The sequence below is a fragment of the Amblyraja radiata genome, chromosome 21 (assembly GCF_010909765.2).
Source record: "Amblyraja radiata isolate CabotCenter1 chromosome 21, sAmbRad1.1.pri, whole genome shotgun sequence".
NCBI classification, from domain to species: domain Eukaryota; kingdom Metazoa; phylum Chordata; class Chondrichthyes; order Rajiformes; family Rajidae; genus Amblyraja; species Amblyraja radiata.
The window spans coordinates 6,020,235-6,035,142 of NC_045976.1; the positions used below are offsets into that span (position 1 = coordinate 6,020,235).

The 14,908-nt window shown below is 47.1% G+C and overlaps 1 protein-coding gene across 1 annotated transcript in view; it reads right to left on the reverse strand.

The window, feature by feature from the left end:
- The window catches only part of LOC116984964 (histidine ammonia-lyase-like), a 304,733-nt gene that overhangs the window by 12,343 nt on the left and 277,482 nt on the right, over window positions 1-14,908 (reverse strand). The window contains exons 10-15 of the mRNA XM_033039325.1: window positions 14,851-14,898; window positions 12,634-12,781; window positions 7,376-7,471; window positions 6,857-6,915; window positions 2,024-2,189; window positions 733-867 (exon numbers count right to left, since the gene is read on the reverse strand). Of these exons, the coding sequence (XP_032895216.1) occupies window positions 733-867; window positions 2,024-2,189; window positions 6,857-6,915; window positions 7,376-7,471; window positions 12,634-12,781; window positions 14,851-14,898 (652 nt within the window). The remainder of the gene's footprint in view (window positions 1-732; window positions 868-2,023; window positions 2,190-6,856; window positions 6,916-7,375; window positions 7,472-12,633; window positions 12,782-14,850; window positions 14,899-14,908) is intronic.

Sequence of the window (14,908 nt, forward strand, 5' to 3'; positions counted from 1 at the left end):
ATCGCGCAACGCCATGTGCTAGGCGTACGCCGTCAAGATACTGCGTACGGCGTCGAGACGCTGCACACGGCGTTGAGACGCTCCGTACTCCGTACGCCAATCACGGGCAGACAGGCCATTGCGCGCGGAATTTTTGGACAGTGTCAGTTTTTCGGAGCCCCGCGCGGTGTCGGGACCAGCCCCGCACAACTCCATACAGCTCCAGCGATCGAAGTGGGACCGGCCCCGCGAGGCCGTATTGCTCAAGCGACCATGTTAGGTCGCGCTCGCCACATGGAGTCGCATGCTCGTGGGACATGCCCTTTACTCTAGCATTTTGTGTCTCGCCTGATCTGATGCCAAATGATCAACCATCAACAAAACCTGACATTACGATAAAAATCAATCAAAAATGCAGACGCTGGAAATAAGAAATAAAAAGTATGAAGTAAATGGTGGAAAAGTTCCGGTGGCATTGGTGTGAAGAGAAACTGTTAACATTTCACATCTGAGACAGTTTCTCTCTCCGTTGACGCTGCCTGACCTGTTGAGTTTTTTTAATCATATTCTGTTTTTATTTCTGCCGTTCATACGTACGTCCACCAAATAATGTGGGGTAAGGTTAAATTAAGAATTTGGGTCTCATCAGAATTACAGCAAGTAACTTGAACCGTGTCTAAGTTGAGAAGAGGCGCTGCATTAATTGTCTCAGTGGGATCGTCCTCTCTCCTGCAGCGGGCGATATCTCCGTACCTTGTTCGACGTGCTCGATGACCATCAGTGCTTTCCTGGCAGCCCATCCGCCCATGGAGACGTGGTCCTCTGTGGCAGCGCTGGTGGACAGCGAGTCCACTGATGACGGGTGGCACAGAACCGTGTTCTCAGATACTGGAGATACAATGTGTTGTCACTCCGTTACTGGAATTCTCATCGCTTTGTTTCACGTGTATTTGTGTGAGGAAGGACATTCTTGCTATTGAGGGAGTGCAGCGTAGGTTCACCAGGTTAATTCCCGGGATGGCGGGACTGACGTATGATGAACGAATGGACCGACTGGGGCAGGGCCGGATTTAGATGAAGAGAGGCCCTAAGCTATTTCACTTGTGAGCCCCCCCCCCCCCACCACGACTAGAGGACCATGACTACCCGACAGTGACAGTGTGACACTTTTAGATCCTATGGTATGTTGGTTTTAAAATACATTTTGGATTCACTGCAGAGCGGGCGATGCTTTACCTGGAGGGGTGGTGGGTGGTCAGGGGGTAGGGTGGTATGAGGACTGTAGTGTGGGTGGGGAATAACTGGGGTCACATGGTTTGAGGGGAATGGGGAAGACCCAGTGGAACAGCCGCTGAGGTTACCTGGGATAGGGGACTAGCACTAGGACCCAGCGCAGTCAAACCCGGGGGAGTTGGAGTCTGCAGCGTGGAAACTTCAGGCCTGGTAAGTCCAGGCTGCAGGTAAGGCGACGGCTGCGAGCTTCTGGAGGGCGGTGGAGTGGCCAGGGTCAGCGGGCAAAGAGTAGGAGGTCCCGGTGGGCGGATGGTCTGTGGGGCGGCGAGGTACGACGGGTCCGGTGAGGCAGCGGGGTGAGTAGGCCCCCCTAGATCTCGAGGCCCTAAGCTTAAACTTGTCTAGCTTATACATAAATCCGGCCCTGGACTGGGGTTATACACAGGGTTATTGACTGGGGTTATACACAAACCTACACACACTTGGGACAATGTTATACAGCTTACCAAAGGCAATTAACCCACAAACCTGTATGTGTTTGGAGTGTGGGAGGAAACTGGAGCCCCCGCATTTAATGTTGATACTAAATATCAATGTATATTTTTAAGGCAGAGATTGATAGATTCTTGAATGGTATAAGTGTCAGGGGTTATGGGCAGAATGGGGTTACGAGGGAAAGATGGATCAGCCATGATTAAATGTCGGAGTTGACTTGATGGGCTGAATGGCCTAATACTGCTCCTATCACTTATGAGCATGAACTTATGACATGTATAATGGTGACAGGTCTACAGTGAAGAAGAGTTGGCACCTAATGCAGCAGCAGTGCAGTGCGCCACCATGAAGCCACAGTTCAGGCCACCCTCTTTGACCAGGAAGGCAGGCAGTTCGCTCAGGGACGGGTTACACAGCCTCTCGATGCGCCTCTCGCTGATGGAAGCCAGCTCGTGAACCGCGATGGCCAGGTAGTCGAGAGCCTGCAGGTAATTCAAGGTGACAAGCTGCAGGAGTCAGTCTGCCCTGCACATAATTATTCTACAGCAATGCCTGAGGCAACCTCTTCAGACGATTAGATCAAACCCCCCAAAACGACAAGTTAGAAATTACACTGATGTCGTAAATGGAAGTGCTTTAGTAGGCAACCTCCTCAAGCCTCGAGCAAACACTCTCCCTACCTCTAGTCCGGTTCTCTGCAACTCATTCCTCCACTTTTTCGCTGATAAAATCAGCACCATCTATCAATCTTTATCCCCTGTACCCGACTCCCCAGCATCTACTCCACCACCTACCAAGGCCCCTCCTTTCAACATCTCCACTGACCTCCTTACCCCTCCTCCACACTGCTTCCTCTCCCAGTTTGACCTGGTCACCCCTATTGAAATCTCCAAATTCATCAGCTCTTCCAAACCCACTACCTGCTCCCTCGACCCTCTCCCCACTCCCCTGTTGACGTCCTGCCTCCCCGTTCTCTGCCCCTACCTCACTAATCTCTTCAACTCCTCATTGTCCCAAGGAATTGTCCCCTCCGCTTTCAAAACTGCTGCTGTTACACCAATCTTAAAGAAACCTGGTCTTGATCCCTCCTCTCTCATTAACTACTGCCCAATCTCAAACCTCCCCTTTCTTTAAAAAATCCTGGAGCGTATCGTTGCGTCGCAACTTCATTCCCACCTCCTTGCGTATAATCTACTTGAACCCCTCCAATCTGGCTTTCGCCCCCTCCATAGAACAGAAACTGCTCTCCTCAAAGTCCTCAACGACCTCCTCACCTCTGCTGACACTAGTTCCCTCAACATCCTCATCCTCCTCGACCTGAGCGCAGCCTTCGATACAGTGAACCATAACATCCTGCTCACCAGACTCAAAGACCTCGGCATTGAAGGCTCTGCACTCAGCTGGCTCCGTTCCTACCTTTCCAACAGATCCCACTTCATCTCTCTCCACAACCACACCTCTGCTACAGCCACAGTCACTCAAGGCGTTCCCCAAGGCTCCGTACTCGGCCCCCTCCTCTTCATCATCTACATCCTCCCCCTTGGTCAGATACTCCGCCACTTCAACCTGGACTTCCACTGTTACGCTGATGACACCCAGATCTACCTCGGCACCAAATCCCCCCACAACCCCCCCCCCCCCCTCTCCCATATCAACTCCTGTTTGTCAGCTATAAAAACCTGGATGCAACATAATTTCCTCAAACTCAACAGCGATAAGACAGAATTCCTCCTCATAGGCTCCAAAGCCACACTCAGCAAAATCAATAACCCCACTCTCACCATCGACGGCACCACTGTCTCCCCATCTCCCCAGGCCAGCAACCATGGCGTGATCTTTGATTCCACCCTCTCCCTTGAGCCTCACATCCGCCATGTCATTAAAACATCCTTCTTTCATCTCCGCAACATCACCAAACTCAGATCCTCTCTCACACCTCCCGCTGCTGAAAGACTCATCCATGCCTTCATCTCCTCCCGACTGGACTATTGCAACTCACTTCTCCTTGGCATCAGCTCCACCTACATCAACCGACTCCAACTGGTCCAGAACGCAGCCGCCCGACTCATTACACACACCAAATCCTGGCATCACATCACTCCAGTCCTCAAACAACTTCACTGGCTTCCCATCTCCCACCGGATCACCTACAAAATCCTGATCCTCACCTACAAAGCCCTCCACCATCTGGCCCTCCCATATATCACTGACCTCCTCTCCCCCTACCAACCCTCACGGTCCCTCAGATCCACATCAGCCGGTCTCCTCTCCATCCACAAGTCCAACCTCCGCAGTTTTGGGGACAGAGCCTTCTCCAGGGCAGCTCCCAGGCTCTGGAACTCCCTCCCCCAACTGATTCGCAATTCTGTGTCCCTCACCATCTTTCAGTCCCGCCTCAAGACCCATCTCTTCACCTCTGCCTATCCTTAGCCCCACGTCCCCCTCCCTTTTCATCCGTGCATTAATTGCCTCATACTGTGTTTTGTATTGAATTCTGTCTTTACTTTGTGTACTAGTCATGTCTCTACTATTTATTTCATTCCCCTTACATGTTTTTCCTCTACCTGCTAAATTTTTGTAAGGTGTCCTTGAGACTCTTGAAAGGCGCCCATAAATAAAATGTATTATTATTATTATTATTATAGTGTAACACACTGTGGAAACAGGCCCTTCGGCCCAACTCCTCCATGCTGACCACATTGCCAAATGTTGTAAATGTACCCCCTGCTGCCACATCCTCTGGCAGCTCGTTCCATGTACCCACTGTGTGAAAAACCTGACCCTCAGAACCCCTTTCAATCTTTCCCACCTCACCTTAAACTTTTGTCTTTGGAGATATGGCGCGGAAACAGGCCCTTTGCCCACCGAGTCCTTGCTGACCAGCGATCACCTCATACACTAGCACTATGCTTTTCACTTGGGGTAATTTAGAATCTTATCAAAAGCAATTAATTAAACAATTAACTTATAAACCTGTACATCTCTGGAGTGTGGGAGGAAACCGGAGCACCCGGAGAAAACCCACAAGGTCACGGGGAGAATGTACAAACTCTGTACAGACAGCACCCTTAGTCAGGATTGAACCCAGGTCTCTGGGGCTGTAAGGCAGCAACTCTACCGCTGCACCACCGTGCTGCCCCTGTTTCCTGTTCCCCCCATTTTTAGACAGCTCTACCCTGACAAAAATACTGTGACCATCCATCTTACCATTGCCTCTCATGATCATATAAACATCCCTCACCCTCTTTCACAGCATAGAACATAGAAGATAGGAAGTGCAGCACAGGAACAGGCCCTTCGGCCCATAATGTCCATGCTGAACATGATGCCAAGCTAAATTAATCTCCCCAGTCTGCACATGATCCATATCCCTCCATTCCCTGCAGGGAAACAAGCCCAACATCCAGTTTCACAACTCGAGCCTGCCAGTCCCAGCAACAATCAATCAATCAATCAACCTTTATTATCATCTTGCAAAGCAACAATTGTACAGTGCAAAATGAGAAGACGTTTCCCAGGGAATACCGGAGCATCGCACACAAAACTAAAACATTTCACACATAATAAAAACAATAAAAACAATCCAGTCCCTGATAAAACAGTACAAATAGTTAAAAAGCAGGTAAAACATCAACATTAAAATACAGTAAAAACAGTCATAAATTGTCCAGGGCAACTGATTTAAGTGGCCAGTGCCAGAGTTATTAAATTGTCAGTGCAAAGCAGCAGAATCAGGTGGAGTGACTGTTTAGCAGCCTCACAGCCTGTGGAAGGAAGCTGTTTAGCAGTCTGGTTGTCCGGGCTTTGATGCTACGGTATCTCTTGCCTGATGGCAGGAGATCCAGGTGTGTGTGGAGGGCGTGCAGTTTGTCCTTTACTATGCTCAGTGCTTTTTTCAGGCAGCGGCTCTGGAACAGTTCTTGTACCGAGGGTAGGGAGACGCCAATGATCCTCTCTGCTCCCCTCACTACCCTCTGCAGAGACTTCCTGTCTGAGCAGTTACAGTTGGAGTACCACATGTTTATGCAGTATGTGAGTACAGACTCCACCGTGCCACTGTAACAAATCTGTGAGAATAGTTTTAAACAGGAATAGTCGTGGTGACAAGATCACTGTGGTAATAGTCCACAGATGGCTGTGGAGGCCAAGTCAAGGATCTTTTTTAGGCGGGGATTGACAGACTTTTGATTAGTACGGGTGTCAGAGATAATGGGAAGAAGGCAGGAGAATGGGGCTGAGAGGGAAAAATAGATCAGCCTTGACTGAATGGCGGCGTAGACTTTATTGAATTGAATTGAATTGAATCCTTTATTTGTCATTCAGACCTTTCAGTCTGAACGAAATGTCGTTGCCTGCAGCCCTACATGTAATAATAAACAACACACGATAAACACAATAAACACAAATTAACATCCACCACAGTGAGTTCACCAAGCACCTCCTCACTGTGATGGAGGCAAAAGTCTTAGGGTTGCTGTCTTTAGACCTTACTTCAGACTTTAGGGACATCATGGAAACATGCACTTCACCCCCATCGGGCCAATGCCGACCAGCGATCACCCCGTACACTAACACTATCCTACACACACTTGGGACAATTTATCAACTTACCGAAGCCAAATAACCTACAATCCTGTACACCTTTGAGGTGTGGGAGGAAACCGGATCATAGAAGATAGGAAGTGCAGCACAGGAACCCAGAGAAAACCCACGTGGCCAAAGAGAGAATGTACAAACTTTGCCTGTTGATGGGCCGAATGGCTTAATAGTTCTCCTCTAACAGCAACATAGCTGTAGAGTTGCTGCCTTACAGCGACAGAGACCCAGGTTTGATCCTGACTACGGGAACTGTCTGAACGGATTTTGTACGTTCTCCCCGTGAACACGTGGGTTTTCTCCGGGATCTCCGGTTTCCTCCCACATTCCAAAGGTTAATTGGCTCGGTATCAATGTAAATTGTCCCTAGTGTGTGTGTGTCGGATGGTGTGAATATACTAGGATCGCTGTTCGGTGAGAACTCGGTGGGCCGAAGGGCCTGTTTCCACGTTGTATCTCTAAACTAAATTAAATACAAAACTAATAAACATGAATTTATGAGTCGATGGAGTCATAAATGGACCTGTGGTACATGGCGCTCGGTGACACTCACCTGCGGACAGCACCGGAGGGTGTAGGCATCCTGAACACGATCACACAACCTGTGGCTCCCTGTGAAAGGTTCACAGTTACAAATCAAAGGGAATCTGTTACCTGTACGTTTTTTTTAACATAAATATTTTCTTGTTATTGGATTGGGTCCAGGGTGCAGAGCAATTGATACAGCTATAGAAAAAGGTATAGAAGTGTGAAAACGCACACCTCCACAATCAGTGACAGTTTCTTCCCAGCTGTTATCAGGCTACAGAACCATCCTACTACAACTAGAGAGCGGTCCTGAACTACTATCAACCTCATTGGTGACCCTCAGACTATTCTTGACCGGACTTTGCTGGCTTTACCTTGCAATAAACGTTATTCCCTTATCATGTATCTATACACTGTAAATGGCTCCATTGTAATCGTGTATAGTCTTTCCACTGACTGGATAGCACGCAACAAAAGCTTTTCACTGTACTTCAGTAGGTGACAATAAACTAAATTAATTACTGTCAATCAGAAGGTGACTCACCTGCTATCTCAGATGCATGAACGTCGGAGTCCAAGAGTGACCTCAATCGAGCAGCTACGTCCATCTGTCCTTGGTGTGGTCTCAGCTTGTGGACATCTGTTTAACATACAGGGCCACAAACAAGTCTTAAACTAGAGTGTTCAAAAGGGAACTGCAGATGCTGGAATATCGAAGGTACACAAAATTGCTGGGGAAACTCAGCGGGTGCAGCAGCATCTATGGAGCGAAGGAAATAGGCGACGTTTCGGGCCGAACCCCTTCTTCAGGCTGGTTTTGGCCCGAAACGTCGCCTATTTCCTTCGCTCCATAGATGCTGCTGCACCCGCTGAGTTTCCCCAGCAATTTTGTGCACCAGTCTTAAACTAGAACAACCTTTCTTTTCAAAGTGAATGGTAGGGCTCTGGGAAGTGTTGTAGAGCAGAGGGATCTAGGAGTGCAGGTATTTTGTCCCTTGCCAGTGGTGGCACAGGTAGGTAGGGTGGTCACATTGGCCTTCATCAGTCAGACTATTGAGTATACAAGTATACAAGTTGGGGGGTCATGTTGCAGTTGTATAAGACATTGGTGAGGCCGCATTTAGAGTATTGTATTCAGTTCTGGGCACCATGTTACAGGAAAGATGTTGTCAAGCTGGAAAGGGTGCAGAGAAGATTTATAAAGTTGTTGCCAGGACTCGAGGGTCTGAGCTATAGGGAGAGATGAGTAGGCTGGGTCTCTATTCCCTGGAGCGCAGAAGGATTTTGGGTGATCTTATAGAGGTGTATAAAATCATGAGAGGAATAGATCGGGTAGACACACAATAGTCTCTTGCCCAGAGGAGGGGAATCGAGGACCAGAGGACATAGGTTTAAGGTGAAGGGGAAAAGAGCATGAGGGGTAACTTTTTTACACAAATGATGGTGGGTGTATGGAACGAGTGCTGGAGGAGGTAGTTGATGCATTGACTATCACAACATTTAAGAAGTAATTAGACAGGTACATGGATAGAACAGGTTTAGAGGTAAATGGGTCAAACTCAGGCAGGTGGGACTAGTGTAGATGGGACATGTTGGCCAGTATGGGCAAGTTGGGCTGAAGGACCTGTTTCTATGCTGTTTGACTCTATGACTCCATAGGCCTGATGTACCGTGTTGAGTCGAGTAGACCAGCAGCCTGGGGAACAGCGACGAGGATAAGTCCGTGTCCGATTCCACAAGTGCTCTGTGAAATTCAGCAGCCTGGGGAAAACTGGTGTCGGATGCTGGCATATCTGGCTCAACCACCCCGGCCAACCGGAGAGGCGGCAAGGTGGCGCAGCAGTAGAGCTGCCGCCTTAGAGCACCAGAGACACGGGTTCGATCCTGACTACAGGTGCTTGTTTGTCTGGAATTTGTATGTTCTCGCTTCTGACTGTGTGGGTTTTCTCTGGGTTCTCCTGTTTCCTCCCACACTCCAATAACGTGCAAGTTTGTAGGTTAATTGGCAAATGTGAATTGTCCCCCAAGTGTGTAGTGTGCGGGGTGATCGCTGGTCAGCGCCGAAGGGCCTGTTTCTCCAAAGTCTAAATCTCCTCTCTAGTGATCCATATCCCTCTATTCCCTGCATATACATGTGCCTAATCTAAAAGCTTCTTAAACGCCACAAGCTTATCAACCTCCACCACCACGTTACACGTACGCACCACTCTGTGTATAAACAAATTGCCCCTTTAAAAACAAATCTCCTATAAACCCCCCACCCCTCCTTCCTGCCCCTTTGGGCTTAATGATACATCCTATAACCTTCTCTATCCTGGAAGAAAGGTTCTGACCCTCTACCCTATAATTAGGATATACCCTATTATACCCTAGAATTATAATACTCTATAATTAATAAATAATCTCTTGTAATTTGCTGAGGCTTATAATTATGTTTAACACATTCAGTATAGATTCCTTGTGGTGACCACTGCCCAGTCCATCACGGGTTCTGACCTCCCCACCATCGAATGGATTTACAGGAGTCACTGCCCCAAAAAGGCAGGCAGCATCATCAGAGACCCACACCACCCTGGCCACACTCTCATTTCACTCCTGCCGTCGGGAAGAAGAGCCTGAAAACTGTAACGTCCAACAGCCATCAGACTATTAAACGCTACATCCTCCAATAAACTCTAAACTACATAGACTTGGGAGTTGTTTAAGAAGGAACTGCAGATGCCGGAAAATCGAAGGTAGACAAAAATGCTGGGGAAACTCAGTGGGTGCAACGTTTCGGGACGAAACGTTGCCTATTTCCTTCGCTCCATAGATGCTGCTGCACCCGCTGAGTTTCTCCAGCATTTTTGTCTACCATAGACTTGGGAGTATTGGTTTTATCTCTTTGCACTGATTTTGTTTGTTTGTTTGTCTTTATGTGTGTATATACATCTACCGTGGCTTGCAACCACAAACGTAAATGTATTTTATTGGGATTTTATGTGATGGACCAACACAAAGTGGCGCATAATTGTGAAGTGGAAGAAAAATGATACATGCTTTTCAAATTTTTTTACAAATAAAAAACTGAAAAGTGTGGCGTGCACAAGTATTCAGCCCCCTTTACTCTGATACCCCTAAATAAAATCCAGTGCAAACAATTGCCTTCAGAAGTCACCTAATTAGTAAATAAATGCAAAACGCTAGTAAATAGAGTCCACTTGTGTGTAATTAATCTCAGTATAAATACAGCTGTTCTGTGAAGGCCTCAGAGGTTTGTTAGAGAACATTAGTGAACAAACAGCATCATGAAGCCCAAGGAACACACCACACCAGACAGGTCAGGGATAAAGTTGTGGAGAAGTTTAAAGCAGGGTTAGGTTATAAAAAAATATCCCAAGCTTTGAACATCTCACGGAGCACTGTTCAATCCATCATCCGAAAATGGAAAGAGTATGGCACATAAAATCCCAATAAAATACATTTACGTTTGTGGTTGTAACGTGACAAAATGTGGAAAAGTTCAAGGGGTATGAATACTTTTGCACGGTACTGTATATATACACACACAAGTCGTAATGCAGCTTTATAAGACATTGCTTTGGATACATTTGGAGCATATCGTGCAGTTCTTGGTCGCCCCAGTACAGGAAGAATGTGAAAACTGTGGAGAGGGTACAGAATGATGCCTGGATTAGACTGTTTCTGCTCGAGGGTGAGGTTGGACAGACTTGGATTGTTTTCTCTGCAATACTGGAGGTCGAGGGAAGAGCTGATAGAAGTGTACAGAATCCAATCCAATCCAACTTTATTTGTTAAGCACTTTAAGACAACCAATGTTGACCAAAGTGCTGTACAGAAGAAAAAAACAAGACATCATAAACAGACAACATAACAGAACATAACATAACAGCTCACATAAGGCGCATAAATCACATATGAAATACAACAATAAATCAAAAGACATAAAACATGAGTAAAAATAATAGCCATGCAATAAGCAATCAAAATAAGAAACCAATCAAGCAAATAAAGTCGACATCTTACTGGGTATCAAAGGCCACAGAGAAGAGATGGGTTTTAAGAAGAGATTTAAAAACAGACAGAGAAGAGGCCTGTTTAATGTGGAGAATGTACAGCATTATGAGAAGCATTGAGAGGGTAGACAGTCGGAACCATTTTCTCAGAGAGAGCATAGCTTTAAGATAGATGGGCAACGTTTAAAGGAGATGAAGATGATTTGGAGTATTGCTTGCAGTTCTGGAGGCCCCATTACAGGAAAGATGTGGAGGCTTTGGAGAGGGTGCAGAGGAGGTTTACCAGAATGATGCCTGGATTAGAGGGTTTTAGCTACAGGGGGAGGTTGGATAGACTTGAATTGCTTTCTCTGGGACATCATGGAACGATTTGGAAATGTCTAACACTAGAGGGCGTAGCTATAAGGTGAGAGGGGGAATATTTAATGGAGATGTGTGGGGGCAAGTTTTTTACAGGGAGCGGTGCTGGCCTGGCATGTGTTGCCAAGGCTGGTGGTGAAGGTTGGTACCACAGTGGTGTTTAAGAGGCATTTAGATAGGCATATGGAAGTACAGGGAATAGAGGGATGTGGATCATGTGTAGGCAGATGCGATCAGTTTAACTTGACATCACGCTCAGCACCAACATTGTGGGCCGAAGGGCCCGTACCTGAGCTGTACTGTTCTAGGTCCTATAGGATTGTCAGGGCAAGATTTTTACACAGAGTGTGGTGGGTGGCTGGAATGCACTGCTGGAAGTTGTGGAGGAGGCAGATTCAATCGTGGCATTTAAGAGTTCATAAGTGATAGGGTCAGAATGAGGCATTTCGACCCATCAAGTCCACTCTGCCATTCAATCATGGCTGATCTATCTTTCCACATTCTCCTGCCTTCTCCCCATATCCCCCGACACCAGTACTAATCAAGAAACTATCTATCTCTGCCTTAAGGGCCTGTCCCACTTGGCGGTCATTTGCGTGTAAATTACGCGACATAATTTACGCGTCACGACGCAGGGCGCGCGATGTGAAACACACGTGATGAGCGCATGGTGCGCATTACGGCCGCATGGTGCCCGATGACATAGGCAGTGACGCGCGGCTGCGTGCGGTGTCGCAGGTTTTTGTGACGTAAAAAATCTTGGCGCGCCGTCTGCGTGACGTGCAAATGACGGCCAAGTGGGACAAGCCCTTTAAAAAATATCCATTAACTTGGCCTAGGCATCCTTCTGTGTGACAGAAGAGACCTGGATAGGCGCATGGATGGATGTGCAGGGAATGGAGGCTTATGGATTTGTGCAGGCAGATAGGAGTTGGTCTTGGCATCATGTTCTGCACAGACATGTTGGGCTGTAGAGCATGTTCCTGTGCTGTACAGTTCTATGTTCTTTATATGTTCTATGTTGATCGTATTGCTCTCTGTTGCCACATCAAAAGTAAAAGCAGTAGGTGAAACAAAAAACCCATGTAGGTCACGGGGAGAATGAACAAACACCGTACAGACAGCACCCGTAGTCAGGATTGAACCCGAGACTCTGGCGTTGTATGGCGGCAAATCTACTACCGCACCACTTTCACTCGCAATGTTTCAAGATCATACAGTATTTAATGCCTGTCAGTGCATTGAGGGCCATTTCATATTTCATGCCTTTTCGGTAATTAGAGCCATTAACTCTCCTCATTAGGGTTGGGGCCTACGCGATTGAGTCTTCGTGTAAAGAAGGCGTTACAGAGGGTGGACGGTCAGTGGGAGAAGGAGCCTCGGGTTCTGCAGGACAGTCTGTGTGGGCTCCGCGCTGGTCACTCACCGCTGTCGAAGGCTCTGGTGGTGCCTTTGAGAACCTCCAGCGTGAGTGCGGCGATGATGTCCGCTTGGCGGGCGATGGCCACGGCTCGCTCCACTGCCTCAGCGCCTAGCGACGTGATCATCTGTGTCCCGTTGATCAGCGACAGCCCCTGGGCACCGAAGAGTTTGATGTCAAATCATAACAACATGCATTGGACATGCAGGTGGGAGGGGGAGGGGGGGGGGGGAGAACAAAGTAGGGCATATTGTAACTTTGTCCGTGCCCTTTATGTAGCGACTATTTGCATACCTTAGATACTCAAGCAAAGAATTTCACTGTGACTTGTCACATATGACAATAAAGTAAAAGGTAGACAAAAGTGCTGGAGAAACTCAGCGGGTGCAGCAGCATCTATGGAGCAAAATAAATAGGCAACGTTTCGGGAGGGCAGGGAGGGCAGGGAGCAGGAGTTGATGAAGTCAGTGATGGTGCTAGAGATAGTGGCCTGGTGCTGGTCTGTGGGGTCATGGTCCAGGGATAAGTAGGAGGAGGTGTCCGAGTCCGAGTCCATAGATGCTGCTGCACCCGCTGAGTTTCTCCAGCACTTTTGTCTACCTTTTGTAGATCTTTATTCTTTCAATTTGCTTCAATCATTAAACAATGTTGTAAAATACAAGATGTAAATAATGGTTTAGTTGAGTTTCGTTTCTTTTTGATGCGAGATACAGCTTGGAAACAGGCCCTTCGACTGCAGAGTCCACATTAACCATCGATCGCCCATCCACATTAGTTCTAAGTAATCCAACTTTTAGTTTAGAGATACAGCTTGAGAACAGGCTGTTCCTCCTACAGGTAGACACAAAATGCAGGAGTAACTCAGTGGGACAGGCAGCATTTCTGGAGGGAAGGAATGGGTGACATTTCAGGTCAAGACTTAAGAAGGGACTCGACCCGAAACGTCACCCATTCCTTCTCTGCAGAGATTACTCCAGCATTTTGTGTCTACCTTCGATTTAAACCAGCATCTGCAGTTCGTTCCTGCACCTTTGTCCCACAGAGTCCATGCTGACCATTGATCACCCGTTCACACAGTTTCGTTGCTATCCCACTTTCTCATTCACTACCTAGACGCTAAGGACAATTTACAGAGGCCAATTAAGCTACAAACCTGCACTTCTTTGGGATGTTGCAGGAAACCAGAGCACCCAGAGGAAACCCACGCAGTCACAGGGAGAAGGTGCAAATTCCACGCTGACCTCCACTGAGGTCAGTTCCGAACCCAGGTCCCAGGAGCTGTGAGGCAGCAGCTCTACCAGCTGAGCCACTGTGCTGCCCTTTACATAGATGTCTCTCAAGTTATATCCGTGAGTAAACAGCATTTCAAAGAAAAGTCACTGAAAATATAGATTTTTTTATAGATATAGTAACCAATTGTAATTCTGTGTACTGGCAATGTTTAAAAAACATGTGTGTTGATTAATTCATAAAATCAAAGTTTCATATGCTATAGGAGCAGAATTAGGACATTCGACCCATCAAAATACGGAGAGTACAGAGGAGGTTTACTAGAATGTTGCCTGGGTTTCAGCAACTAAGTTACAGAGAAAGGTTGAACAAGTTAGGTCTTTATTCTTTGGAGCGCAGAAGGTTAAGGGGGGACTTGATAGAGGTCTTTAAAATGATGAGAGGGATAGACAGAATTGACGTGGATAAGCTTTTTCCATTGAGAGTAGGGAATATTCAAACAAGAGGACATGATTTGAGAATTAAGGGACAGAAGTTTAGGGGTAACATGAGGGGGAATTTCTTTACTCAGAGAGTGGTAGCTGTGTGGAATGAACTTCCAGTGGATGTGGTGGAGGCAGGTTCGATTTTATAATTTAAAAATAAATTGGATAGGTATATGGACGGGAAAGGAATGGAGGGTTATGGTCTGAGTGCAGGTAGATGGGACGAGGGGAGAATAAGTATTCGGCACGGACTAGAAGGGCCGAGATGGCCTGTTTCCATGCTGTAATTGTTATATGGTTATATGGTTATAAGTCTACTCCGCCATTCAATCATGGCTGATCTATCTTTCCCCTTCAACCCCAGTCTCCTGCCTTCCCCCCATAACCCCTGACACCCGTACTTAATCAAGAATCTATCAATCTCCATCTGAAAAATATCTATTGACAGCCTCCACAACCTTCTGTGACGGTTATTACACAAATTATCGGTAGAAGCCTGCTTTATTACCTCTTTAGGTTTCAGTGAAATCAGACGGAGCCCATGAGCTTGTAAAACCTGATGGTAC